At 47.6% G+C, this 25,237-nt stretch overlaps 10 protein-coding genes across 10 annotated transcripts; 4 read left to right on the forward strand and 6 right to left on the reverse strand.

Annotated features, from left to right (window-relative positions):
* Positions 1–529: 529 nt before the first annotated feature.
* Positions 530–2,005, forward strand: N7473_007156 (LLM class flavin-dependent oxidoreductase; the record flags this gene model as incomplete). Its single annotated transcript, XM_057153096.1, has 1 exon — positions 530–2,005. One exon carries the CDS (start codon positions 530–532, stop codon positions 2,003–2,005), a length of 1,476 nt encoding a protein of 491 aa, XP_057007434.1.
* A 3,290-nt stretch (positions 2,006–5,295) lies between these two features.
* On the reverse strand, positions 5,296–5,905 carry N7473_007157 (GFA family protein; the record flags this gene model as incomplete). Its single annotated transcript, XM_057153097.1, has 2 exons — positions 5,296–5,718; positions 5,783–5,905. The coding sequence occupies 2 exons, from the start codon at positions 5,903–5,905 to the stop codon at positions 5,296–5,298; spliced, it is 546 nt and encodes a 181-aa protein (XP_057007435.1).
* A 384-nt stretch (positions 5,906–6,289) lies between these two features.
* Positions 6,290–7,455, forward strand: N7473_007158 (zinc-binding alcohol dehydrogenase family protein; the record flags this gene model as incomplete). Its single annotated transcript, XM_057153098.1, has 3 exons — positions 6,290–6,544; positions 6,594–6,711; positions 6,764–7,455. 3 exons carry the CDS (start codon positions 6,290–6,292, stop codon positions 7,453–7,455), a joined length of 1,065 nt encoding a protein of 354 aa, XP_057007436.1.
* Positions 7,456–8,813: 1,358 nt separating this feature from the next.
* Positions 8,814–9,916, reverse strand: N7473_007159 (SDR family oxidoreductase; the record flags this gene model as incomplete). Its single annotated transcript, XM_057153099.1, has 3 exons — positions 8,814–8,941; positions 9,010–9,753; positions 9,841–9,916. The coding sequence occupies 3 exons, from the start codon at positions 9,914–9,916 to the stop codon at positions 8,814–8,816; spliced, it is 948 nt and encodes a 315-aa protein (XP_057007437.1).
* Positions 9,917–12,229: 2,313 nt separating this feature from the next.
* On the reverse strand, positions 12,230–12,667 carry N7473_007160 (uncharacterized protein; the record flags this gene model as incomplete). Its single annotated transcript, XM_057153100.1, has 1 exon — positions 12,230–12,667. The coding sequence occupies one exon, from the start codon at positions 12,665–12,667 to the stop codon at positions 12,230–12,232; it is 438 nt and encodes a 145-aa protein (XP_057007438.1).
* Positions 12,668–13,140: 473 nt separating this feature from the next.
* On the forward strand, positions 13,141–14,368 carry N7473_007161 (Gfo/Idh/MocA family protein; the record flags this gene model as incomplete). Its single annotated transcript, XM_057153101.1, has 3 exons — positions 13,141–13,336; positions 13,409–13,813; positions 13,872–14,368. The coding sequence occupies 3 exons, from the start codon at positions 13,141–13,143 to the stop codon at positions 14,366–14,368; spliced, it is 1,098 nt and encodes a 365-aa protein (XP_057007439.1).
* Positions 14,369–15,094: 726 nt separating this feature from the next.
* N7473_007162 (Zn(II)2Cys6 transcription factor) lies at positions 15,095–16,689 on the reverse strand (the record flags this gene model as incomplete). The annotated part of the gene is made up of 3 exons (XM_057153102.1): positions 15,095–15,728; positions 15,783–16,257; positions 16,322–16,689. Coding segments are annotated over 3 exons (1,377 nt in total), but the record flags the coding sequence as incomplete, so codon positions are not given.
* A 1,483-nt stretch (positions 16,690–18,172) lies between these two features.
* Positions 18,173–20,078, reverse strand: N7473_007163 (uncharacterized protein). Its single transcript, XM_057153103.1, has 2 exons — positions 19,900–20,078; positions 18,173–19,837 (listed from the first exon to the last, which is right to left on the reverse strand). The coding sequence occupies exons 1-2, from the start codon at positions 19,913–19,915 to the stop codon at positions 18,354–18,356; spliced, it is 1,500 nt and encodes a 499-aa protein (XP_057007441.1). The 5' UTR covers positions 19,916–20,078; the 3' UTR covers positions 18,173–18,353.
* A 1,166-nt stretch (positions 20,079–21,244) lies between these two features.
* On the forward strand, positions 21,245–22,277 carry N7473_007164 (SDR family oxidoreductase; the record flags this gene model as incomplete). The annotated part of the gene is made up of 3 exons (XM_057153104.1): positions 21,245–21,692; positions 21,775–22,124; positions 22,182–22,277. 3 exons carry the CDS (start codon positions 21,245–21,247, stop codon positions 22,275–22,277), a joined length of 894 nt encoding a protein of 297 aa, XP_057007442.1.
* A 384-nt stretch (positions 22,278–22,661) lies between these two features.
* On the reverse strand, positions 22,662–23,836 carry N7473_007165 (slipin family protein; the record flags this gene model as incomplete). The annotated part of the gene is made up of 3 exons (XM_057153105.1): positions 22,662–23,397; positions 23,470–23,587; positions 23,659–23,836. 3 exons carry the CDS (start codon positions 23,834–23,836, stop codon positions 22,662–22,664), a joined length of 1,032 nt encoding a protein of 343 aa, XP_057007443.1.
* Positions 23,837–25,237: the final 1,401 nt, after the last annotated feature.

The raw sequence follows: 25,237 nt of genomic DNA on the forward strand, positions 1-25,237 counted from the left end.
CTCCACAGTGTTTAGGAGATAAGCATCTCAGAATTTTAGTACTCAGATTTCCCTAGATGGCTTTGGTCTTCATTGAGAGAGAGAAATAACAAGAGCATTCTATCCCACACCCGCGTTCCAAATACGGAGTACAGCTTCAAATCGTCAATCACAACCTTGGCGTCTATCGGCCGAGGGATAGTAAAACGGAACAAGGAGGATACCGACCACAGACCAATTGTATTGTCAATTCAACAAATAATAGCTCTCCAATGCTATCAGTCACTTCGCGTTCCACCCCACCGTTGTGCTGCTGACGCCATCGGACTCCAACTGCACGCCTTGCACCAGCATGCACGCCATCCAGATCTGCACAAGGAGGGACCTGCGGGGTTGACAGGCCAGGAACAATAAATTTAGAATAATTACCCCTCGAAAATAGATGTAGAAAAGAAAAAATTTCCGGAAGATAAGAAAATCTTCCGTTTAATTCCCTCTCTCATCCCTCCTTATCTCTATACTTCTCTCCATCATCACCACCCCCGCCACCATGTCCGAAACAACCAAAAAACAACTCATCATCAATGCCTTCGCAATGCATTCCCCCAGCCATCTAAACCCAGGTCTATTCCGCTACCCAACCGACCAAGGCTCAAGCTACAAAAACATCCAAACCTGGATCAAACTGGCCCAAAAACTCGAAGCCGCAAAATTCCACGCCATCTTCTTCGCCGACGTCCTCGGCGGGTACGACGTCTACAAAGGACCTGCGAATCTAGATCCTACCATCCCCGCTGCAGCTCAATTCCCCATCAATGATCCGTTGTATAGTGTTCCCGCCATGGCGGCCGCGACGGAGAGTATTGGGTTCGGTGTTACGGCGTCGACGACGTATGATGCGCCTTATGCGTTGGCAAGACGGTTCTCGACGGTGGATCATTTGAGTGGGGGGCGGATTGGGTGGAATATTGTTACGAGTTATTTGGATTCTGCGGCGAGGAATTTCGGGCTTGATACGCAGGTTGAGCATGATGAGCGGTATCGGATTGCGGATGAGTATTTGGATGTTACTTATAAATTGTGGGAGGGGTCTTGGAGGGATGATGCTGTGACATTTAATGGCTCAGATGCAGATGATGGTTCTGGTTCTCGGAAGACTGCGCAGTATGCGGACCCAGCTCGTGTACGCCAGATCAACCACAAGGGTAAATACTTCCAAGTCCCCGGTCCGCATTTGTGTGAGCCGAGTCCCCAGCGAACACCATTTCTGCTTCAGGCTGGTACATCAACGGCTGGCAAAGCTTTCGCCGCCAAGCACGCCGAAGCAGTCTTCCTCCATGCACAGAAACCTGAGCTAGTCCGTCCCTCGGTGGACAGTATCCGCCAACAAGCTGCCGAATTAGGCCGGAACCCGAACGACATCAAGGTTGTGGCGGGAGCATTGGTGATCGTGGCCGAGACCGACGAAGCCGCGCAGGCCAGGTTCGAAGAATTCAAGAAATACGGTGATCGGGAGGGCGCATTGGCTCTATTCGGCGGTTGGACGGGTTACGATCTCTCCACATACGCCGACGATCAAGACTTCCGCTTCGTCGAGCTACCAGCCGTTCGGAGCATGGTGAATCACTGGGCGAGCACCGTTCCCGGCACCGAGGGCCTGAAATGGGACAAGAGGACCATTGCCGATTACCTAGTCCTCGGAGGAAATGGAGTCAAGATTATTGGCAGTGTCAAGACTGTTGCGGATGAGTTGGAGCGGTGGGTGAGCGTTGGTGATGTGGATGGGTTCAACTTGAGTTATGCCAGTTTACCGGATACCTTTGATGATATTATCGAGCTTTTGTTGCCGGAGTTGCGTCGTCGGGGTCTGTTCTGGTCGGATTATGCTGTGAAGGGGGGAACGTTGAGGGAGAATATGTATGGTCTGTCTGGTCAATCGAGACTTCCAGAGGCTCATACTGGAGCAAAGTATTTCTGGAAGAAGGGGCAGGATGTGCCTCCGTACTCGGTGGATGAGTCGACGTGAATTGGGTTGATTTGTTGTGAAGGATGGTAGTTTTACCAAGATGTTGTTTTACGGTAGAGTTGAAAAAGAGAAAAGTGATTCATAAATAGGCTGAGGCTAATCGCACGCCAACTTGTGCTTTCGCACGATAGACTATTCCGTCTTTAGATTAGTGGGGAAAAGCTACACTGGACTCTTGATATCTAGACTAGAGAAACGGGTTTACACCCCAATGCTAGGTAACAGTAAATTCGACGCCGAAAATGGCTACTTTTGACGCTGTTTCATGCGTCCCTTGTACCACAATATTAGTCCCGCTCCTATTCCCCTACTAAGGATATATCTCCTTCCTGTTTTGAGCGATATAACTGTATATAAATTGATCTATGTTAGAGAGGTTTTCTATTCCCTAAGAAACAGTCTTTGACCTTTCGGAGCAATTGACTTGGTTTCTTTCTCCTACCTGATTAACAAGCCTCTATCCTGACTTATAGAGTATCTTTACACAAAGCTAGTAACGGATCAAGATCTTGAGATAGTTTAACGTATATCCACTACTCAGGGATATTATATATAGGTCAGGTAACGAAACTAAGGAACCTCTATTCTGACTAGGTAGTCTAACGCTGATATCTATATCCTAGATGACTTCTGCTTATAAGTATAGCGTTATCTCTCTTTATTCTTCTTGGATAACCCCTATTATACCTTAAGTCTTCTCCTATAATAGAGCTTTCAACATGTGGATATGCGATACCCCGCACTAAGCGTGTTGATAAGCGATACACATCGAACCAATCGGATCAACATCCCAGATGTAAGGATACTCTATAAGTCAGGATAGAGGCCTGTCAATCAGGTAGGAGAAAGGAACCAAGTCAATTGTTCAGAAAGGTCAAAGACTGTTTCTTGAGAGATGTAAAACCTCTTCAACATAGGGCAATTTATATACAGTCATATCGCTCAAAACAGGAAGGAGATGTATCCTTGGTAGGGGAATGGGAGTGGGGGAAAACACGAGGCTTGTGTAACCTCTACAAGGGCCTCCCTTGCAGGAGTCCGTACACGTACTGGCAGCGAAGCCCCAGTGAACCTCCACCGAAAGCTTGGCGGCTTACCAGGGTCCTGGTAGCCTGAGGCACCGGCGTTTGTGGATAACCCCATGTCAGGTATATCGTAACACCAGTGCACAACTACACAATACGAGGATAAGATATCAACTATCACATCAGATTGAAAGAAAAACGAGTTTCCTAACACTCTCGTTTGCCCCCATGTTATTCTGAATTTTTATTAGTCTTTTCCTGTGACATTCTGCCATGTACCTAAAGTTATAAATACTGCCTATTTTCCTAGCTAAATGAAACAAGTTTGACACCCATTTCACTCACGAATAGAACTCAAGGCAATTCTGATTAAACTGTGTTGACATTCCACTGTTCAACCTGTTCGCTGCCGACCCACCTCCATTGCACTTTTGTCTCTCTTCCATAACCGTGGTATTCGATCGACCTGCACGAACGCTTCGTGCACAACCTAGGGTTTATGCACACAGCGTAAATCCGACAGAGCTTAAGCGTACTTCCTCGATAGAGAATACAACTGTAATCTGTCTGCTTCCGTCTCGCGCCTACTTATGATTTATTAAGAGTGTGCACTAGCTATACCTATTAGTTTTCTTTTTCTAAAGAGCTAAATAATAAAGCCACAGAACTAGAAGCTAGGTAAGAGGTATAGACACGTAGAATACACGCCTTCTAAAAAATAGTGAGTAGCGCACGGATAAAAATAGAATCTAAATTAGTTTCTCTGTATCAAAGCGGCTATCTAAGGTGATTATTTAGAACTACAGGCGACCACGTACTTACTTAGTTTATTAGAGATTAGAGATCTGCTGAATATCCTAGCTTATTCTAAGAAACCGTTATACAGTCTACAGTAAAAAGAGCTAGGAGGCGGATACTAGCGTATAGTGATTATACTTTTCTAAAAAACCGTGATATAGCTCACAGCAAATAGAGCTAAGAGGCAGACTCTAGCGCCTAGTAATCATGATTTATAGAAACCGTAATATAGCTCACGGTAAAGAGCGCCGGGAGGTAGAGGTTAACAGGAGGCAGGTACTAGCGTATAGCATCCGTGTATTTAGAGATACCGTGATGTGGCCTACGGTAAAGAGCGCTAGGAGGCGGATACTAGCGCCTGGTAATCGTGCTTTTACAGAAACCTTACTATAGCCCACGGTGACTCGAGTGCCTTCCTCCACCCGGCCTCGTTTCGGCTCTGTTTTCCTTATTGCAGTTGAGATAAGGCGTTTTTGCCCTTGATCCGTAACCTCACACGTCAATTGGTTAGTCGATCGTCGAACCTCGGCGCCTTCAGGTGCTTTCACACTTCGCTTCTGGACCATCGCGGCTGTACGGGGGCTTTAAATCTGCCCCAGTGGTGCAAGGCTCCGGGAAGGGTGTTGACAGCCTTGGATGACAATGTTCGCATCATTTCGGAACAGGAAGAACGGGATACTGCTTCGATGTGATGACTCGATCCCTTTGACCTCGAAGGGTGTGCAGGGTTTGTCGTCTTCTTTGGCCCTGCATGAAGCAGGCCGGTGATTTCCTGCCAGGTCTAGGCCTGTTCCTTTCCTTTGTGCTTCAGGGCCTTATAGACCCTGTTCTGTGCCCTTCTGCTTCTTCTTCCCTTCCTAGTCGTCTTCGTCTTCCTGTTCTAGATAGACCAATTGACTCAGTCTCCCTATTCTCTTCTCGCTTCCTGTGCCAGCAGTGCCGTGGGCGCTGTCACGATGATTAGTGACGCTGTTACTCAGGAAGTGGCTCCTGTGAGCGGGATCAACGAAACGCAAACTGTCGGACGTGACTATGACGTGACAAGACGTCAGCCCATTCCTTTTGGGGCTATGTGGAGCAGCAAGGCCGTTCGAGCTGTAGTACTCGAATTTCTCTTCTGAGGTAGGGTAGTCATTTTAAAAACTCGGGATTATCGCTGGCACGGTTTCTATATCTTTCATATCCTGAGGACATGGCTAGACCGCCACTTTGGACGCCAGTAGACTTTGGGAATATGCTACAGGCCGAATTGAAAAGAAAAGGAAAACTAGCGTCTCTACCCTTGTACTGTAACGTGCTCTAGCAGTCCGGTGGAAAATATCGTAAATTCAAGTAATGGAGAGGCTAGCAAATGGAAACCAAGTCATTAGGTTCAAATATCACCTAGTAGTAAAGTGATTTTACTTGGCCACGTGAATCTGTGACCAGCGCTGTGGAGTTGACACACTGAAGCCCCAATCACTTCATTCAGTGTGCAGAAGGGCTGGTGCACTTTGGACTATAAACTGAACCCTCGACCTGCGCCACATCAATTGCCCCCCGAAGCCATCCCACCCGGTCCTTGGTATACAGCTCAAACCTGGGCTTCAATTTCGTTTCGTGCAGGGTGAAATCATCCACTGTTCCGGTACGCAGGATACTGTGTCCTGGAAAAACCTCACTGATGCGGTACATGAGTGAGCCACATGTAGAACAGAAAGTATTTGTCATTGCCTTGCCGGAGGCAATGGTTTTCGACTCCCTGAATGATTTGAGGGTTTCTTGGCCACGTAGGTGTTTAAGATGTGTGTCCGCGACAATGAAATTGGTCGCGAACATGGATGCGGTGATTTTTCGGCAGTCCGTGCAGTGGCAGGTGAATGTGTCGATTAGGCCTGGGCCTTGTGTTGGCTGAGGTTTGTCGGCGATATTAGCGGAAGTTGTTAAACAAGGTGATATGCTTAGGAGCACTTACAAAGGCCAACTGTACAGCGCCACAGTAACATGTGGCAGTCGCCTGGCCTTCTTTTGACCAGCCATCATCGGCACAACCGGCAACAGGTATGTAGGGCTTAGAATTATCTCTTGCAGCAGCCATGATTGAGCTTCTTCATCGAGTGTGAAATGTTGCTTTGCGTGAATTTAAGAGACTCGGGCTTTTCCTTAGTAATTCATTCCGATGGCAGATTACGAACCCTCCCAGCTCCTACCGGCCTCCCACCGCACATATCTCCCCGGTCTCCCACCACTGGCACCTAGCTGAGCAGTGAATATGCAGTTGATGACGCAATTGGATATGCGATGATGAGCTAGAAGCTCTATTAAATCTGTTGAATAAAGGAGGGCTTTATGAACTGGTTTGTAATCAATATTTACCCTGGATAAGGCAAATGTGTGAGCTAGTTATATAATGTAGGCCTTCAACTGCACCCGGATGCTGTTAGTTCAACTTCCTCAAACTTCAACATTCAAACTGAAAATCATGAAAGAGGTAATCAATTTGGCAGGGCCGACCGTCAAGATTATTGAGAGCCCAATTCCCGAGCCAAACGATGACCAAGTTCTTATCAAAGTGGTCGTTTCTGGGTCGAATCCCAAGGACTGGAAGGTTCCAGACCTTGCAGCTTCTGGGGACAGTAGTATTGCCATGATGATTGAGGCCAAGAAGGGAGTGAACCAGGGGGACGATATTGCCGGTGTGGTTGAAAAGGTCGGATCTAAAGTGGTTGAATTCAAAGTAAGCCGACTTAACTAATTATAATGGTCCGAGCTAACTTTCCATCCAGCCAGGCGATCGCGTTGCAGCATTCCACGAAATGTGTACGCCCGGCGGCTCGTATGCTGAATTCGCACTTGCGTGGAGTCATACAACTTTCCACCTTCCCAAGCACACCTCATTTGAAGGTGCGCTAAGACAATAAAATTCATACGGATCATAGCTAAACAAGGTTCACAGAAGGCGCAACAATTCCTCTCGCTGCCCTGACTGCTGCTGTGTCCTTGTACGCGCACCTTCAGTTCCCACCGCCGTGGAGGCCTGCAGTAAAACCGATCCCATTCATCGTTTACGGCGCAAGCACGGCTGTTGGCTCATACGCGATCAAATTGGCGTGCAACAGCAACATCCACCCCATCATTGCTATCGCAGGGAAGGGATCCCAATATGTACGGAGCCTCCTAGATCAAAGCAAAGGAGATACAGTGATCGACTACCGTGAAGGAATAGAGGCAACGACCAAGGCGATAAAAGACAGCCTTGTACTGGCTGGATATTCTACTGCGCAGCACGCACTTGACACCATCATCATTACACAAAGCGCAGAGGTCTTAAGGCAGTCGGTCACTTCGGGCGGACAGGTTGATTTTGTATTGCCCAACGACCTTGACGTGTCACCTGCGGTCAAATCGATTACTTCGGTGGGATCGGTGCATAAGCAACTTGGGTTTGGTAACGACGAGGAACTAGGATTCGTATTCTCTCGGTATTTTACGAGAGCATTACAAAATGGCAGTTTTTCCGGTCATCCTTTCGAGGTTAGGCCGCGAGGCCTGGAAGGTGTTGAGGAGGCCTTGAAAGACTTGAAGGCCGGAAGAGCAAGCGCTACCAAGTACATTTTCCGCATTGCGGATACCCCAGGAGTTGTTTAGTGCCGGCTATGCTTAGGTCTTGATAAGTATTAAATCATCACTAGGCTATTTAATAGGCCCCATATTTCAGGTCATCCTTAATTAGCAAACCGAGCCTTCAGTACTTTTTGGCGTAAATTCCCTATAGTAATAGTATTCTTCTTGCACCGTGGGGAAACATGGTGGTACAGACTAGAGATTGTTCTGTTGGGCCGATTTCGCCACCTCGATATAGGGAGTACCATTATTGACAGCTAACTTGAATGGCAAGAGCTGACTACTCAAATAGTACGTACATGATATAGGAACATATTTTCTAAATCGAAATCATCACCGCATCTGATCGCCTCAGTCTTCCCACCCATTCTCTAACATGTCTCTAGAGAGGTTGGAATGGCCTTCATCATACGTCCATCGTTGTATCTGACGGCTCAGTCAAAGACCGGGCAGAACATGAGTTTCACTAGGAGCTATTGCAAAGGACATAGTCCCTTTTCTTCACTGGGTCAAGTCCTAGTTTAGGGTCAACAGGCATGCTCTCACATCCAGCAGAGTCTCGCCCAAAGTTCAGAGAGCAATCAATAGTAGAAGTATTTCGGGGGTTCCCACGGCTAGGAATCCTTTGCGACATATTGCATGCCTATACCCGTTGTGAAAGAGCCTCTTCTGCAAGGCGATCACGTCCTCCACTTCGTATAAATTACTCCGTACTTCGCTTGACGCGAGTTCAAACATCCCCTGAATCGATGGATCCTAATAATCACACTACGCTTCGGCGACGTTTTGCCTCGCAGAAGAAGCTAGGTCAGATTGAATAATAGATGATGGCGATCTATCGCCACTACGCAAGGAAGCAGGAGAGGAACAATCTAGTTCGAATACATGGAGAACTATCTCTGCAGAAGAAAGGAAACAAAGGAAGGGAAGGCCTATATAGGCCGAAGCAGAACAATCAACCTGGCCCTGGAATCATCCTCTAGGAGAATCCCGACTGGGGGATTCCCTCGAGGGAGATCCCTACCGGATCTCCATCAATAGATATGGGAAAGTTTGCCACTCTTATGAGCTCTCCCACAGAGAATCGTCGTCGTCGGATTACTTAATAAAAAAAATACACGGCCGACCGAGTACACGCGAATAATCGTATCCCGGAAGGTGCTAGTTGTAGTTATTTGGCCGCTGTCTCAGTTCGACAGTTACCAGAAGTTTTTCTACGTCGCCATTGCTCGAAAAGAGAATAAAAGCCATGTATATGTTCCTAATAAACACACTTTAACATTTCTAGTTACCGAAGAACGCGAAGACAGGTAGCCCTCCAATTACGCTATATGTGTCCGAAGCCACCTCAAATCATTTGGGAAGCAGAACTGAGAGGCATTTCAGTAGCAAAATATCTCTCCGACAATTTTCTCACTCAGAGTCCACAGCTTATCTGCATTGGAGGCGTCAGAGGCGTAGTCCAAAACCTTTTCTGGATTACAGTCATTTAGAAATGAACCTGATTGATCTGCATGAAATTGTTAGCCCGTTTCTACCCGTTTCTACTCGTTCAGCCGCTTATATTAATATACTTACCGTCAAGCGCGGGGTCCAGGACCGCAGCAAGAGTAGTTGCGCAGCCCTGCTCGATGTTCTTTTCCTTCGGCATCTCCAGCTTCTTGCTTTCGAACATAGGTCCCACAACTGGCCACGCTGCTGGATCTACCCCGGACGACAGACCCGTTGCCTGTATGACTCCCGGGTGCAACGAATAGGACTTTATTCCCTTTTTCTCCAGTTTCCTAGCCAATGCAACGGCAAACAAGATATTTGCTGTTTTGGACTGTCCGTAAGCTATCCAAGCGTTGTAGGTCTTGCCGTCGGAGAAGTTGTAGTTGTCGAACATAACTGGGCTGAACTGGTACATGGCACTGGATACATTCACAATCCGGGCACCACCACCAGACGCTTCAAGTTTCGGAATAAGGAGGTTGGTGAGCAGGAAATGACCAATGTGATTAGCACCCAGGTGGCTTTCCACGTTTTCAGCAGTCAGAGAAAACTTGACACCCATAATGCCTGCGTTATTAATGAGGACGTCGATCTTCGAGACAGACGCATTAATCTCCGCTGCCGCGGCGCGCACTGATGCGCAGGACGCGAGGTCAATTTTGATAAGTCGAACAACGGTAGAGGGGCTGATTTTGCTGATCTCCTTCATGACTGGAGAGACTTTCTCTTCGGAGCGCCCGAGAAGGATGATCTCAGCAGGATTGGCGGCTGCTAAGTAAAGGGCCGTGTGGGCTCCAAGCCCACCATAACTGGCTCCAGTGATCACAACTAATAATTTCTCAGCAACAAAGAATCGAGCAAAACCTCGTTCCAATTATAGAGGAAATCCGGTTGTTCCCAGGAATATATACATACATGTCTTTCCAGTGACTCGATCTGGCAACGCAGCAACTACTTCGGACCCAGTGGTCGAGAAATTGAAAGCAGGCATTTTCAAGGGCGTAGGTAGTACAACACAGCCAAGGCAAAAGGAAAAGCTATCTGCTATCCGTATAATATCAGTGTTAACAGGTCAGCCATGACCTCCCCTTGAGTTATATATACATATTCTGCTTCTTCGATATGGCTTACTAACGATTAAGGAATCCAGTGCCAACTACTTTTCCGAACGCTACTGTCGTCGATCACTAATCTATCCAGCTCCAACCTTGTGCGTTAGGGTTCTCGATTGTTCATCGACGCCCCACATAAAAGCTAAAGCAAGTATCATCCCAACACGTTAACCTTGAAGATACCCGAGATTATGTAGTACCAGCCGATGCCCTCTTCCCAGAACAAGGCCGGAATACAAGACCTTACGACCGACAATGCTACAAAGACCCTATGGATCATTTGAGTTGCATATGATTAAGGCTGTTGCGAAATACGAACAGTTATTTGCGTCGTTACCTGTAACTTCATGGCTGAGGGAGTGCCGATGGTGGGAAACCGGCGCTGGGAGACAGATGGGAGGCCGGTGGGAGGCTGGTGGGAGACAGGTGGGAGGCCGGTGGGAGACAGGTGAAAGCCGGAGGGCAGGTTTATAATCACCCTTCGGAGGAAAGAGTAACTTACTAAGGTAAAGCATGAGCAATCTCGAAAGTAGGCTCTGAGTAAAAGGGACTGGTTAGAAATTAGAAAACAATATCTAGGCTTCTGGGAGTCTGAAGATTCAGTCTCGACACACCGGACCGAATCCGTTGCGGAATCTATTCATTATCTCGCCGCCTGCCATGTCCCTTCCTCAATCATACAAAGCGTTTCGACGCAGCAAAGATGGCTTGTTTCTTGAAATGGTGGAAGAGAAGCTACCATCGTCGCTACAGCCCCAAGATGTCTTGATTCGCATCCGTGCTGTCTCTGTTAACTACAGAGACGTCGCGATGATGCATGGAAAGTATCCTGTTTCAGTGAATTTTCAGTTGATTTATGGGCAATTACATGCTATATTATCTTAGTTTTGAGTGAGAGCAGCGTCAACCAGCTTCAACTAGCTACCGGAAAGATCATTCTGAAGTTTCTTACCCGGTGCATCTGTCGATTCATGAGTTTTCCGATCGTTTCTGACGTTGCTCTTTCGAAGACCAGCCGAAAAACCTTCCAGAATGTCTCCCGTGAGCTTTTTGGTTTGATTCCAGGCAACCGTCTCCCATTTTTGCCCCGTCGCAAATTCAGGGCCTAGTCGAGAAATGTATGCAGGATGGCAATAGATAGCTTCCGGAATTCTTGTTCAGGATCTTTGCGGAGACATGCACAAGTTCTGACAAGGCTTAGAAAAATGATGAAAAGAGGGAAGAGCTCTACGGAGGAATGAGACGTACTGTTTCCAACGAGCCTCGACCTGGTCAAGCAGGGCAGTGATGCCTTTGCTACAATCCTCCTGTGTATACAAAGTCTTATTAAACTCTGCGAGTTACTGTAGGTAATAGACAGCGGACGGATATGCATAAATCTATTTCTGCTTCTCACAGATCACTGTAAAGGGTGAAGACAAAGCCCCGAGGAACAGTCGCCCTAAGGCAGGGTCATACACAACGGTCGTCGTAGTCGGCAGGACTCGTGTCTCCCCATCCTCCACAACTTTGATAACATCATACTCCTCTTTCAGAGATGATACACCTATGCGACTAGTCTTCTTCCTGATCATCATCACTGTCGAGGGTGAATCAGTGCTATAATGGCCATTGAACGCTCGAATAAATTGATTATGATCAGGTATACCAGCAGCAAATATGTTCCCATCAGTATCAATCGACAAATTGTCAACCCCTATAGGTAACGGCACCTCGTCAACCTGTATGAGTTGCTCGTTATCTACTACCCGGTGGACGGTGACTGTACCCCGGGCAGAGTGCGCGACGTAAATAAGGCCTAATGATGGGTCCCTTGTGATACTATTAGGGAAGGAAAAGTTCTCTGTGGTAGTATAATGGCACATCCCCGTATTAGTGGGACAATAAGGAATACTTCCGCTTATCTCGCTGTTACATGACGGGCTGACCTTGGTGTTGTGGTCGTTGGTGAACAGGAACCCTCTTCTGTCTTCGTTGTCGTCGATGACGACTAGATTGTCTGGAGAAATGATCGTCTCGCTGACGATGGTTTTAACGTGGAGTAGATGGGTACTATGGCGTAGATTGAGGTTATACACTTCGATAGTTGAATTAGCCCCTACTTTGGTAACATCGAGCAGTGGTACCCTAGTCGATGTATCCAGTGGCGGCCGGTGATTGATCAGCCAGAACGAGCCGCCGACCCGTGTCGATCACGCGGGCATCAACCCCGTGTATATCAAGTTGCTGGATGTTGCTTTCGCTGTCGCGGAATTCCAATGCTCGCACGCTAAGCCATCAGCCCCCGGCTGATCGATATCCAGCACAGTTATATGCTCAATCCCGCCGCCACCTGCTACCCGCCCCCGAAGATCGTAGCGGTTTCCACCTCGGCTCCAGACCACGCGAGCGATAGGATTGGCGCAAGCGGCGTAGAGCGTGCGACCACTAGGATCGAGCCAGACATCCTCGCAACTCTCCAACAACGGGTGCCGCATTCGGCGACAATGATACTCAGGAAAGTCCTCGAGTGGTTGGATCATCTTTTCAAGGCCTGGGAAGAGCTGGACCGCAGCTTGAACATAGGTCTTGTAGTAACCAAATATGATTGCCAGGAGAGTAACGAGGACGACTTGCACATAATGAGCCATGATTCACAGCGGTCCTCAAATTACGTACAAGGGCAATTAAAATGCATCAGAAAGGAGAATGGACGTCAATTTAACACCACCTAACTTCCCCGTTGGCATCCGAACTTTCTTCCCACCACCTCCACCGGTATCCCATCGGCCTCCCACCGACATCCCACTACCCGTTCTAGGTTGATTGATAACGGCCGCAGAATCTGACTACTTAGAAAATTTTCCAGGACAACTATATCCATATTGTCATCATCAATTGGCTTACAAACAGTGTCGGTGGTGGGATAACTACCGGTAGGATACAGATGACAAACCATCATCAGTTTTTCAGGCTGGGTATTCGTTGACTTTCTTTGGGTGATGAGCCATGATGTAATGAATGAAACCATCAAAACTTTTCCATATATTTAAATAGATGGAACGCTAGGTCATTCGACTGGTCAACCATAGATTTTTCTTTTTTTTATTATCAAACCATCACCATGGGCCCAATTCGCATTGGTATAATTGGTCTTTCACCTGGTTCATGGGCAGCTAATGCTCATCTACCCTATCTGCAGAGCCCCGATTCAAAGTTCAGAATTGTGGCTGTTTGTAATTCATCTGTGGAAAGTGCTGCTAAGAGCGTCAAAGAACTCAAGCTTCCAGGCCACGTAAGAACATATGGAAATGTGCAAAGTAAGTAACGAACTTATGTTCCCCTCTGTGCATTACACTAAGTACAGTGAAATATCTGACTCAGATGACTAGGTATTGCCGACGATAAAGACATCGACCTTGTTGTTTGCGCTACGCGAGTAGATCGTCATTACAAGTCTATTCTTCCTTCCCTCAAAGCTGGCAAGGATGTCTTTGTCGAGTGGCCTCTTGGTGGGAGCCTTAAGGAAGCGAAGGAGCTCCTCCGTGTGGCAAAAGAGAACAATGTCAAGCTCACCGCAGTCGGCCTTCAAGGCCGGTTTGACGCCAGTGTCGAAACTTTGAAATGCATTTTGGCAGAAGGAAGAATTGGCAAAGTTCTTAGCACTACAATCACTAGTCAAGGCATGATTGCAGGACAGACGGAGCTTGAAAGTCAAACTTACCTAGTTGACCGTGGAAGTGGTGGCTCCTTACTCTCGATTCCAGCTTTACATTTGCTCGATACCGTTCAGGAAGGTTTGTCTTAGGTCCCAACACATTAGGAAACTTGTCATCAGTCGCTAATCGATCGCAGTCCTTGGCGAACTCTCAAGCTTCAAATCTCTACTTTCAAACCAACGACCAGTGGTTAGAATTGTTAAAGCCGATGGCTCCGTGGCTAAAGAGAATGTCAAGAAGACAACTCCAGATCATGTTATGATTCAGGGTTCGCTCAAGTCAGGTGCCGTACTTTCGGCTATGATCAGAGGAGGAGCACCATTCAAGGGATCCCCTGGACTTGAGTGGAGCATCTACGGCGAAAAAGGAGAGATCAGAATTACAGGTCCCAGTGCTTTCATCGAGATCGTCGGTACAAACAGCATTCAGCTTCACGACTTTGCCACCGACGAAATTGTGGAACTTGCGCTCAAGAACGGGGCTTTTGCCGAGATGGGTCCGATAAATAGAAATGTGGCCCGTATTTATGAGGCGATTGCTGCAGGTGACAAAACAGTTCTTTGTGATTTTGAGAGGGCTGTGAAAAGACATCAGTTCATTGAGGAGATTTACGGTCAAAACCCCGGGGTGTAATCTGTTTACAGAATCTTTGATAATCCGATTTATTCACCATATTCAAGACTTTGATACATGCAATAGTGGGAGAAGGGGATTTTTGGAGGAATACAGCCCGGCTAATGCCGATGGGGCTTTCTTTTCTTGATCAGAGATGGATGGTGGTTAGTGATGGTGGTTAGTGATGGTGGTTAGTGATGGTGGTTAGTGATGGTGGTTAGTGATGGTGGTTAGTGATGGTGGTTAGTGATGGTGGTTAGTGATGGTGGTTAGTGATGGTGGTTAGTGATGGTGGTTAGTGATGGTGGTTAGTGATGGTGGTTAGTGATGGTGGCCCGTCAGTGATGGTAGGTACGATTGACAGACATCGATTAGAATTGAGATGATATTCCTCAAAATCCTCGCCCTCGCTGCTTCCCGAAACATGCAGCTGCCCTTTCCCCCCCGGCTCAGTGGCAGCCTGTCTATCCCTAGCATGCTCAGACACTGGCTGTACTTTGGGATATGCGCGGGACAATGTCGCCACAGTCAATCCTGTAATATAGAGATTGAACTAGGATGGTTCCTCCCTCGTGGGGACGAAGAGGGCTACCTTCACAGATCACAGAATATATGTATAGTAATCTACGACAATTCCTCACAGGTGTCTGGAATATGTCATGGAGTTTGGCCCGACAGAGCCTAGGCAACAGAAACGGCATCAAGAGCAACCCCGACCGCCACTGGTGGTTTCAGTGGATCTAAGCTATATGAGTGTCTGTAGTAGCGTGTGATTCAAGACTTGAGGCGACAGAGCCATCAAACAGTTGCGGGCAACTCGAAAGAAAAAGCTCAATTTGTGTAGTTATACACCAAAGAATCCTAATACATCTGCAAGATTGGAAATCCACTTTGCCTGAAAGTGGTCGCTCAAGGAAACTGTATCCTCCCTCTTCGCATTAGCTTCCCATTCGTGTCGTTCAACAGAATTCCACAGGGAATCGTTGCTTGGCAGTGGGAACTGAAGTTCACCAGCAGGCAGCAAAGGCCTGTCATTCGGACTTTCGCTGCTCAGTTTTGCACAGAGCTGATACAGCGCTATATTGAATCGCTTGATCTCCTCGACTCCCACCCAGACAAATCCGGGCAGGTCAGATTCCTTATACTTAGCAAGTATGTTCGGGTAGAAGAACATGCCCAGTCTTCGACAGCTTCCAACAAGCGATTTGAGTAATGTTAGATCTGCTGCAGAAATAGACGCTTTCAGGTCGAGGTTGACAGTACTCTCGCTTTTGACGAGAACAGAAAAGATAATATGTAATAGGATAGCCTGGTATGTCGCTATTGGCCAGAAGCAGGTGCTACATGCTCCCTCTACTTCTGAGGCATCCCATTTCTCCTATGGTTGAACGTTAGCGGATCGAGTATATCCTAGATTCCTGATTCGACGTACTCGTTGATCTCGAATAGCAGAATCAAGATTGTCGTGAAGTTCCATCGCCGCAGACTGTGTAGACCGTTCTCCCGATGTCCATATGCCTATAGCCACTATTGATTGTACAAGTAGTGGGGTTTCCTGGTCTACATCGAATGTTGCTTTATGGATAAAAGGCCAAAAGGGGTGGAATACCTCAAAATAACGATTGGCACACTGCTTCCTCTTCTCCAGATAGTATACTTGTGACTCTTTCTGGTTCGGAGATGATGAACGTGGGATGAAGGAGCTAGGATGTTGCTCTTGTTCTTCAGCAACACTAGCATCCATGCCTTGAAAAGAACAGTGAACATTACGACGAACGCACTCCCCACATGGAACGCCCCCTTCGCACCGATTCTTGCTTGCATGGCAACTTGCACAAGCTCGGCGTGCGCGATTGAGAGGCTCTGTTATTTTGTGCTGTTTTTGTAAATGGCGCCGAAGAGTATCACTAATTGCACCATTTTACGGTCAGGATTGATTTTGAGCAAGGGTAAGTGTAACTATGCAGATACCTTCGTTTAAACTGGCGACCACAGGAGGAGCAAACAAAGTCCTGCTGCTGAGCGTGAATAGAATCTGCATGGCGCTTTAGATGCTCCTTGCGTCGGTACCGAGCATTGCAGCCAGGAAATCGGCATCGGAACGTATCGTTTGCGAAAGAGTCCGAGGGACTCGGAGGGAAAAAGAATTCAATTTCGCTTCCGAACCCTTCCATCGGTAATATGGCTCTCGCAATCAGCGTTTCGAAAGAGATGAGACCTCGCTGAGCTCCGCGGGGTGTTCGGATCGACAAAGTGAACTCCGCCGGCCTCCCACCCGGTCTCCCACCAGGTCTCCCACCGCTTCCGGTAAGACACACCTTGAGGCGCTTCGAGTGAAAGTCTATCGATATTCAAAATCTTGCACCTGGAAATTGAAGGCTATGTGACCCACCAGACGGTACCTTTTAGGCCTATCTACCGATAAATCTAGCGATCAGCCTTCCTGAGGGCTTGTCGGCTCCCGTTCTGTAACCTACTAGCTGTGTGCCAAGAAATCCCCAAACCCCGAATTATCCGCCGATAGGAGAAACACTTGGCCGTATACCCAAACAAACGTCTGCGTCACGCAAAATCTGGGGAAAAGTTGCTGGTTGATGTCTTCACAGAATTATGGTTTTGACTCCCAAAGGATAGGGGTTTTCAATGTAGCAGTGATCTACTCTCGCATTAGAGCACGGTTAGCGAAACCGTGACCTGGTGCAAGTATAGAAAACTGCTAATGCGCAGCCAAATTGAGGCAACTCAGCTATTTAGCCCCCTTGTTTTATTTCTCTCCCTTCACTTGTCTAAAAGTTACGCTTAAGACATCTCTTTATTGGTGGACGTGGCTACTTAGGAATGGCTGCTGCACCACACACCCGACTGGGTCGACGTGTTCCAAGTAAGAAATCAAAGCGCTAAAACAAGCCTCGTGTTTTCCCGACTCCTATTCCCCTACTAAGTATACATCTCCTTCCTGTTTTGAGTGATATAACTGTATATAAACTGATACATGTTGGAGAGGTTTTACGTTCCTCAAGAAACAGTCTTTGACCTTTCAGAGCAATTGACTTGTTTCCTTTCTCCTACCTGATTGACAGGCCTCTATCCTGACTTATAGAGTATCTTTACAATGTCCTTACACGCAGAAGGAGGTCTCCGTCTCCTCTATATAATCTATTTCAAGGCTTATATATAATATATCGTAGTGAAATAACAAGTTAGGTGATTTGATCTTAGTTTGATAATGTGCTTTTAGGGGCGCTCAAGTATCACTAACTTGCTAACTATTTTTTTCATGAATATGGTAGGATAATGTAGGCAACATCCAGCAAAATCAGGAATCTAGGATGTAATGAATAGTTTGCTCAAGACCTTATGTCGTATAATTTCTCGGATAGATATACAGGACCCTTTCGGGGCCAGAGCTATTGTGCCTATGCTTTGTCTTATTGCAAGCAAGGTGATACAGTACTTCCCCAAACCAATGCAACCACCTACACTCTTTGAGAGATTCTATAGCCCGTCACTAAGAGACACAAGAACGTATTAGGAATAATCCCGGAATATCAATTTTCCTCTACCAGTCTGAATACCGTGATTCACATTTATCAATATGCGGTGTTTTATCGCGTAACTGTATTGTCGACCCAATGGAACGACACTTGTACATGAATTTGCAAACACTTCAAATACTAGAGCTGATGCCTCGAGAATCCAGCGACCTGACACTTTCTCTGCCACTCCTATGTTGAAGTGACGGACTGGGAGTCTTACTCGGAAAATCAATCCCCAGTATGCGAAATTTGACTGGATACTAAATTAATCTGTTGAACCTAGACTGCTTTCTATAATTATATATGTATTTTTCAATCCATCTTCAGAGCCCTGAGGAAGCAAATTACACAGATCTATTCAAACGAGACCAAAAAGAAGAGAAGCATGACAACTAAATGGTAAAATGACCTCTATTTACTTGATATTCGGCTCTTGGTTATGATTTTCAGGGCGGAAACGTCGTGGACTACTCGATCTGGGACGCGTTGAAGGTTTGGTTGAGGGAGATATCAAAGGCCTTACTGCCATCGGCAGGGTGGACGCGGAGAGTCATTGGCTTGCCAACAGCGAGCTCATTGCACATCAGATCGACCTTGTCCTCGGCATGGATCTTATCATAGTCGGCAGGGTCGGAGAAGGTCAGGGGCAGTATACCTTGCTTTTCTAGGTTGGACTTGAGGATACGAGGGAAGGAGCGGCTGATGACAGCTAGACCACCAAGGTGATAGGGTTTCTGAGCGGCGTGCTCACGGGAAGAACCATCACCGTCGTTCCAGTCACCAATAACAACCCACTGAATACCGCGAGCCTTATAGTCACGGAGAGTGGCTGTAACGGAGTCGTGTCCGCTAGTGAATGCGGTCTTGACTCTGTTGGCCTCGCCTTTGTTGATGGCACCGATTAGCATGTTGCCAGAGATGTCGTCGCAACCACTGTACTTCAACCAGGGGCCATGGATGGAGATCTGGTCTGTGGTAGTCATTCCATCATCCTCCTTCTTTTCATTCACTTTTGTATCCAGTTCCAATGCAGTGATCAGTTGGCAGACAAGCGTCGATGCTGCAAACCGTGCGACAACTCCCAAGGCATCGAGCGTACCAATAAAAAGGGCCGAAGAGAGCAATATTGTACCGAAGACGACATGCCCAGCACAAAGAATGTTTGATAGAGAATCAAAAACCTTGGCTGAGGTTTCTAAGTATGCTGTTGCAACACGACATTTTTTAGAAGATTCATCAGCAGAACGCTCTCTCCCTTTTTTCTTCTCGAACAGTAAAGCGACCCCCGAGAAGAGGACCGGGCCAACGGCGGAAAAAACCCATGCAAGCTGAAGGTGTGTCCAAGTGCATTTCCAGCTAAGGACTGTTTGCTGGCCGAGAGTGATGACATTATGGAGGACGTTAGCGGCCGCAGCAGCCGATAAAAGATAGTTCAGAAAGATCTTTATAGGCGTCCAGGACCGTCGATCTGGGAGCGGTGAACCGGGAGAAAAAATCCACATCTCTTCAGAAGCAAAGTTTCCTTCCTCCCGCTGCTCTTTCCGCATCTGCTTCTTCGCTTCTTGTTTCGTCCAAGGTCTGGTAAATGGGATACATGGCCCACCGAGGACACACAGAAACCCGAGAATCGGGCTTTGGAACCCCAACCGAGCCTTTTCTTTGATATCTGGGCCCAATTGCCCGAGGATGGTTGGGGTTAGGCCAAGTAACACTAGTGCTGATGACCAGTCTGCTTTGTTGATATCGCCATTTTTGCTGTACAAACAGTCGACCATATTCTTACACGCATTTGGATCAGATGCACCATTCGTTTGGACATCTCGACTGTAGCTCTCGTAGCATTGGGAAGTGTTTGCCACTATTGTTAGGGAGTCTCGATAAAAAGGATACCAGTGCTGGAATTGTTTTGTGTGGTTGACATGGAAAAATAGAGCGACTGAGGTTGAAAAGACTGACAATGATATTAGTAAATCGCAGCCGTATTTACCCAACTTCTATGGTGTGACTTGGTACCTTGGAGCAACCGCATAGTGTTTGATGATACCCACGACGTCGCGATCTAACTGCGATTCAGATTTAATAGCGCGACAGCGGTATGAATAAGACTTGGCTCAGAGTAACTATTTAGAGTTGGGGGAGGGGGAAGATTGACTCTGGCCGGATTTGTATACCCAGGGGCAAGTGCGGCTGATTTGAAAAAGCTAACAACCCAATGAGACACGCAAAGGTGCGACACGGGCGCTAGCCCCCAAATTCTCCCTTGCTCCCACAACACCTCGAGCATGACTGGGGTTATATTACGGGGTCGTCCGCCTTTATTATGCAGTGCGTTGACACTTCTGAACATCTGTACATTAGAAGAGATTCTTCGGATAGTACTCCTATTGCAGCCAGCAGCCTCTGCTATTCTCCGGTATAGGTATTCCCCACTAAAGATCATGTCATAGAGAAGCTCATGCTTAGAAGGAGCTAGGGTTGGGGCCATCTTTGGTTCGACCACTTGTGATTGATTGTGAAGGTGCGCCTCCCGAGGAAGGCTATTTTGCAGTAGGGGTATAGGGGGTAACAGATGAAGTGAATTCACAAACGAATACAGTGGCCGTTCAAATGTATTTGGAACACAGTACTTCCCGCGCCTACGGTTTCTGTACACCAGCCGGGCCGCCTACCTACAGGACGTGTGTGTGTGTGCATATCCCTGCAATAAGCGAGCGCATGCATGTTCCTTCGTGAGGTGCTTAGGGCGGCGAGGTGATTAACCTATTCTGTGCTCCGGGAGCCGATCATTTCCCGAGGCGGCAGTTTTACCGTCACTTATATTACAATGTAAGTATATACACTTTGCATTTACCTTTTATAAAGGTCTTTCTGAATGTCTTTTGAACTGTCTTTTCTAATAGCTAAAGCCAATGCTAAGGGCAGTAGGTAGTATACGGACATCTAGGTACAGTACTCGATGTACCTCTTATCCACCATATCCGAAAATAGAATAGTTTGTCATGCGAAAACACAAGTTTCCGTGCGAGTAGCCTCAGCCCACAAATAGGGGACCATCTTTTACGATCATGAATTATACATGCATAGAACGGCTAAACTATTATCATTGTATACTTAGATATCTATAGTGCTCTGGTACATTGGCTGCCCCTACCACAGTCAGAGGAAAGGCATAAAAGTACCAAGAGCCGGCAGGATTATAGTCCGCCGTCAGAAAGGCTCGGCAACATGAATTCCCCCGACGGGACATCATTCAGATCCAGTAAACAATCCAGTAAACAAGATATACTTAAGCTCTATCTAATACAGCATCTACTTACTCAAATGCTCCACTCGTAAAAGAACAACCACCCTCACATAAATGGCCTCACAAACAAAAACAAAATACGTGCTCATCACAGGATGCAGCGACAACGGCATCGGTTCAGCCCTAGCCAAATCATTCCACGCCAAGGGCCTACACATCATCGCCACAGCACGGAATATCACCAAAATGCAAAATCTACAATCACTCCCTAATATAACATTCCTCGAGCTAGACGTGACATCCCCCGAAAGTATCACCGCCGCATACACCATCGTTGAAAAACAGACGAACGGCAAACTAGACTATCTGGTCAACAACTCTGGCGCAGGCTTTGTAATGCCCCTCCTAGACTCGGATATTGATATGGGAAAGAACATGTTTGAAGTCAATGTTTGGGGCGTTATACGAGTAACGCAGGTTTTTGCACCGCTGGTTGTTAATGCTAAGGGGATGATTGTGAATAATGTTTCGACGGCTGCTTGTTTGGGATTACCGTATCAAGGTATGTTCGAACCTAACCCATCAATCCAATACGTCAAACCTCGAAAAGGTCATTATATCATACTAAATAGAATACAAATCAGGAATGTACTGCGGCTCCAAAGCCGCAATTCGCCTAATAAGCGAAACACTAGCCCTAGAAATGAAACCCCTGGGAGTGAAAGTGATCATCGTCATCACGGGGAACATCCGTACAAAATGGTTTAGTAATTCCCCGAGATTTGAACTGCCGGAGGGATCCTATTACTCTTCTATGATAGATCGGATTGGAGTTTTTGCGAGGGGGGAGCAGGGACATCCGGAAATGGAGCCTGAGGTTTATGCGGAGAAAGTGGTGGGTGATGTCCTTGGTGGTACTGAAGGGACGATATGGCGAGGGGCGCAGTCGAGTATTGTTAGGGTTGCGATGGGTGTTATTCCGTCTTGGTTGATGGTGAGAACTACATCGAATTTGTGATGGTGGGTGTTTCACTAACAGGATGTAGAATAGACTACTTGCCAGAGGGACGGGACTGGATACTCTGAAGCTATAGCGGATTCAGGAATGTCGCTCCTCTTCATCTGGCGAATTATTTTAGGGCTATGAGGATGTTGTTGGTCTACCGGGAAATGGGCAATTCTGAAATCAATATTGAATTATGCTACAAGCTCAAAGCATCGGACTAATTAAGACGCGTAATAAGCCAAGGTATCACCATGAAGCAAGACAAAGCAAAAAGAAGGTGGGTATCGTCCTGGATCCAAATCGCGTCCAACCATTATACAAAGCTTCAAGAGATCTCAAAGAGCAAAGAGAAAACCCAGCAAGCAAGGACATGACTCCTTACCAGCCGAGCAACTAACCACTCATCAACGAACAAACGTGATAATAACAAAGCGAACATAAATGTCATATCATCATAGAACCAAAGCTGAAACAGCCATGGCAAAAACGGGACTGCAACTCAAACTACGTAGTCAGTCATGGCATTTAAATGTCCTCGACGACGCGAGCGTTGATCGCGCGCTGGAAACCATCGTCTTGGTGGTTGTCCGTAGCACCGTAGTTGCTCGGGCCCTCGCCCGCATTATCCGCCGCAGCAAGCTGCTGCTGCATAGTCTGGTTCACAGCCGGCAGGAAGATGACCTTGCTATTGGCAGTCTTGGCCATCGCCTGCATAGCCTCGAGATAACGGATCTGCATAGCAGGCGCCGAGGACAAGATATCGGCAGCCTGGCGCATCAACTTGGCGGACTCGACCTCGGCGCGGGCGGCGATGACCTTGCTCTCACCGATTCGCTTAGACTGAGCAGCCATGGAGAGCGAATCCTGCAAGTCGTTGCTGAAGATAATGTCCTTGATGAGCATGGACTCGACCTGGACACCCCAGCCCGAGGCGACTTCCTCGATGATCTCGGCCGTAGACTGGGCGATCTCCTCGCGGCGCTCGATGACGTCCTGCAGGACGCGAGCACCGATGACGTGGCGCAGGGTGGTCTGGGTGCGCTCGACGAGGGCCTGCTTCACGTTGGAGATGCCGAAGGCGGCGATGTGTGGGGAGGTGACTTGGTAGTAGATGACGGAGGTCAGGTTGAGGGTCACGTTGTCCTTGGTCATGCAAACTTGACGGGGGACTTCGACGATTTGGATCTTGACGTCGACGGTGAGGAGGTGCTCGCTGAGTGGGTTGACCTTGACAAGACCGGGGTCGACCGAGCGTTCGAAGCTATGGATGCAAGGTCAGCAAAATCAAACACTAATGCCGGGTGAGGTCTGGGGAAAGGAAAGCTGCACGAACCGTCCAAATCGAGATACGAGACCGACCTGACCCTGGTCGACGGGCTTGAAGGGGTTGGGGCAGCAGATACAGCAGGGAATGGCACCGCAGAAACCGATACATTCTCCCAAGCTGTGCACTAAACGGACACAATTAAATAGTTAGAATTGATAGCGAGGATAGCTTCTCTCGAGTTATTTGGCCACTTACTCAGTTTCGCGTACCAGCTGTGCGCATCAGGGTTATCATCATCGTGCTGGATTGTTGCAGCATAGCGAGGCTGCAAGTCGCCCAAGCGGGCAGGCTGGACATTCACGAGGCCGTGAGGGCGAGATGAAGATGGCTCCTGGACCGAAGCCTTGCCAGTGCTAGCACCGTTGACGGACATGATTTCCGAGTGTGTAGATAGGAGATTGGGTATAATGGAGATTCTAGAAAGGATGGAGTACAGGGATAGATGGAAGTGGAAAATGGAATGAGGGGAGGGGGTGCTGCAAGGTTTAAATAAATGGAAGTTGGGGAACGTAAACAGAAGCTAACTGCACCTGTCCCGATGGACCGCCAGAGACAAGGGAACTTGGGCCTCTTCCTCCTGGGCGATCCAAAATGGATACAGAGTACTTCGTAGTACTGTAAGTACGGAGTACGATGATCCAACTTCTTGCCCGGCCAGCTTTCTCCGCAGTGGGGCTCCTAGCCTTGGGGAAAAAGGTCCCTTTGGTTCTCAAATATGGAATCATTTATTAATTTAATTTCTCACCAATGATACACCTCCAAGCTCCTTCGGAAATGGTTCTTGCCCCCCGGGAGCCAAGCGATCTCCTTCTAAGCCTCCCCATGGCTTCCCATGGCTGTCATGGCTGTCATGACTGTCAAGGCTGTGTTTCTCTCGGGCGCAAAGGGCCAAAGACTCTTTGATCCACTCCGCCTCGATCCATCCATACTATGTATGGACATTGGTCGCCTGGTTGCCGACTAACCGAACGACTAGTTTGGAGGTGACCATTTGCATTCATTTTAATCACTCACCTTCTACTTTTAGTATTACGAGCACGAGAAGAGTATCACGATGCCGTGGTGCCGGGTTATTTGAGGGATTACAAAAGGGATATCCATTTTAGGAGACTCCGTATTCGGGTAACCCGAGGTATGTAGGTAGACACCTCAGAGTACTCCGTATATGCCAGACAGTTATGTCTGAATGTCATCCTTCCATTCCCGTTCCTGGACTACTCTTTTGCCATCATTGTGTTGCCATGCCATGCCATGCCCAGTTCCACTTTTTCCGATATGGAAGAACGAGTTGAAAGCTTCGATGTGCATATCCAATTTTCTAGGCATTGCTGGGCCATCGTCATGGCCAAGACAGGCCCACAGTCTTCCAGATGTGTTCCGTATACTAAGTGGATCCTGCCCTGCGGGGCGGACTGGGAGGCTGAGGTGGAGCTTGGGGCAGAATCATAGAATGAGACTTGGAGTTCATCCAACTTTCTCAGAACTGTCATGTTGGCCAAATAAACTATTTGAAAATAGTCCGGTATCTCACGGGATAAAAGATGAGCAATTAATTTTCTGGATCGGAACCCAACTCAATCGGGGAAGAGGGGCTTAGACCTCGTGAGCAGAGCTTCTTCAACGCGGAACGAGAACGAGATGAGCGAACGCGTATGGTGACGTAAAGACGACAATAGTCGCTGACTGGTTCATGGCTCAGTAGTCATGGCCCCCAAATTGGCCATGTGTTGGACAAGGCCAACAACTTCCGATCGTACGGTTCACGGGTTGGGTT

Source organism: Penicillium subrubescens (assembly GCF_028828155.1).
Source record: "Penicillium subrubescens strain IBT 31985 chromosome Unknown utg000005l_segment0_segment0, whole genome shotgun sequence".
In the NCBI taxonomy this organism is placed as follows: domain Eukaryota; kingdom Fungi; phylum Ascomycota; class Eurotiomycetes; order Eurotiales; family Aspergillaceae; genus Penicillium; species Penicillium subrubescens.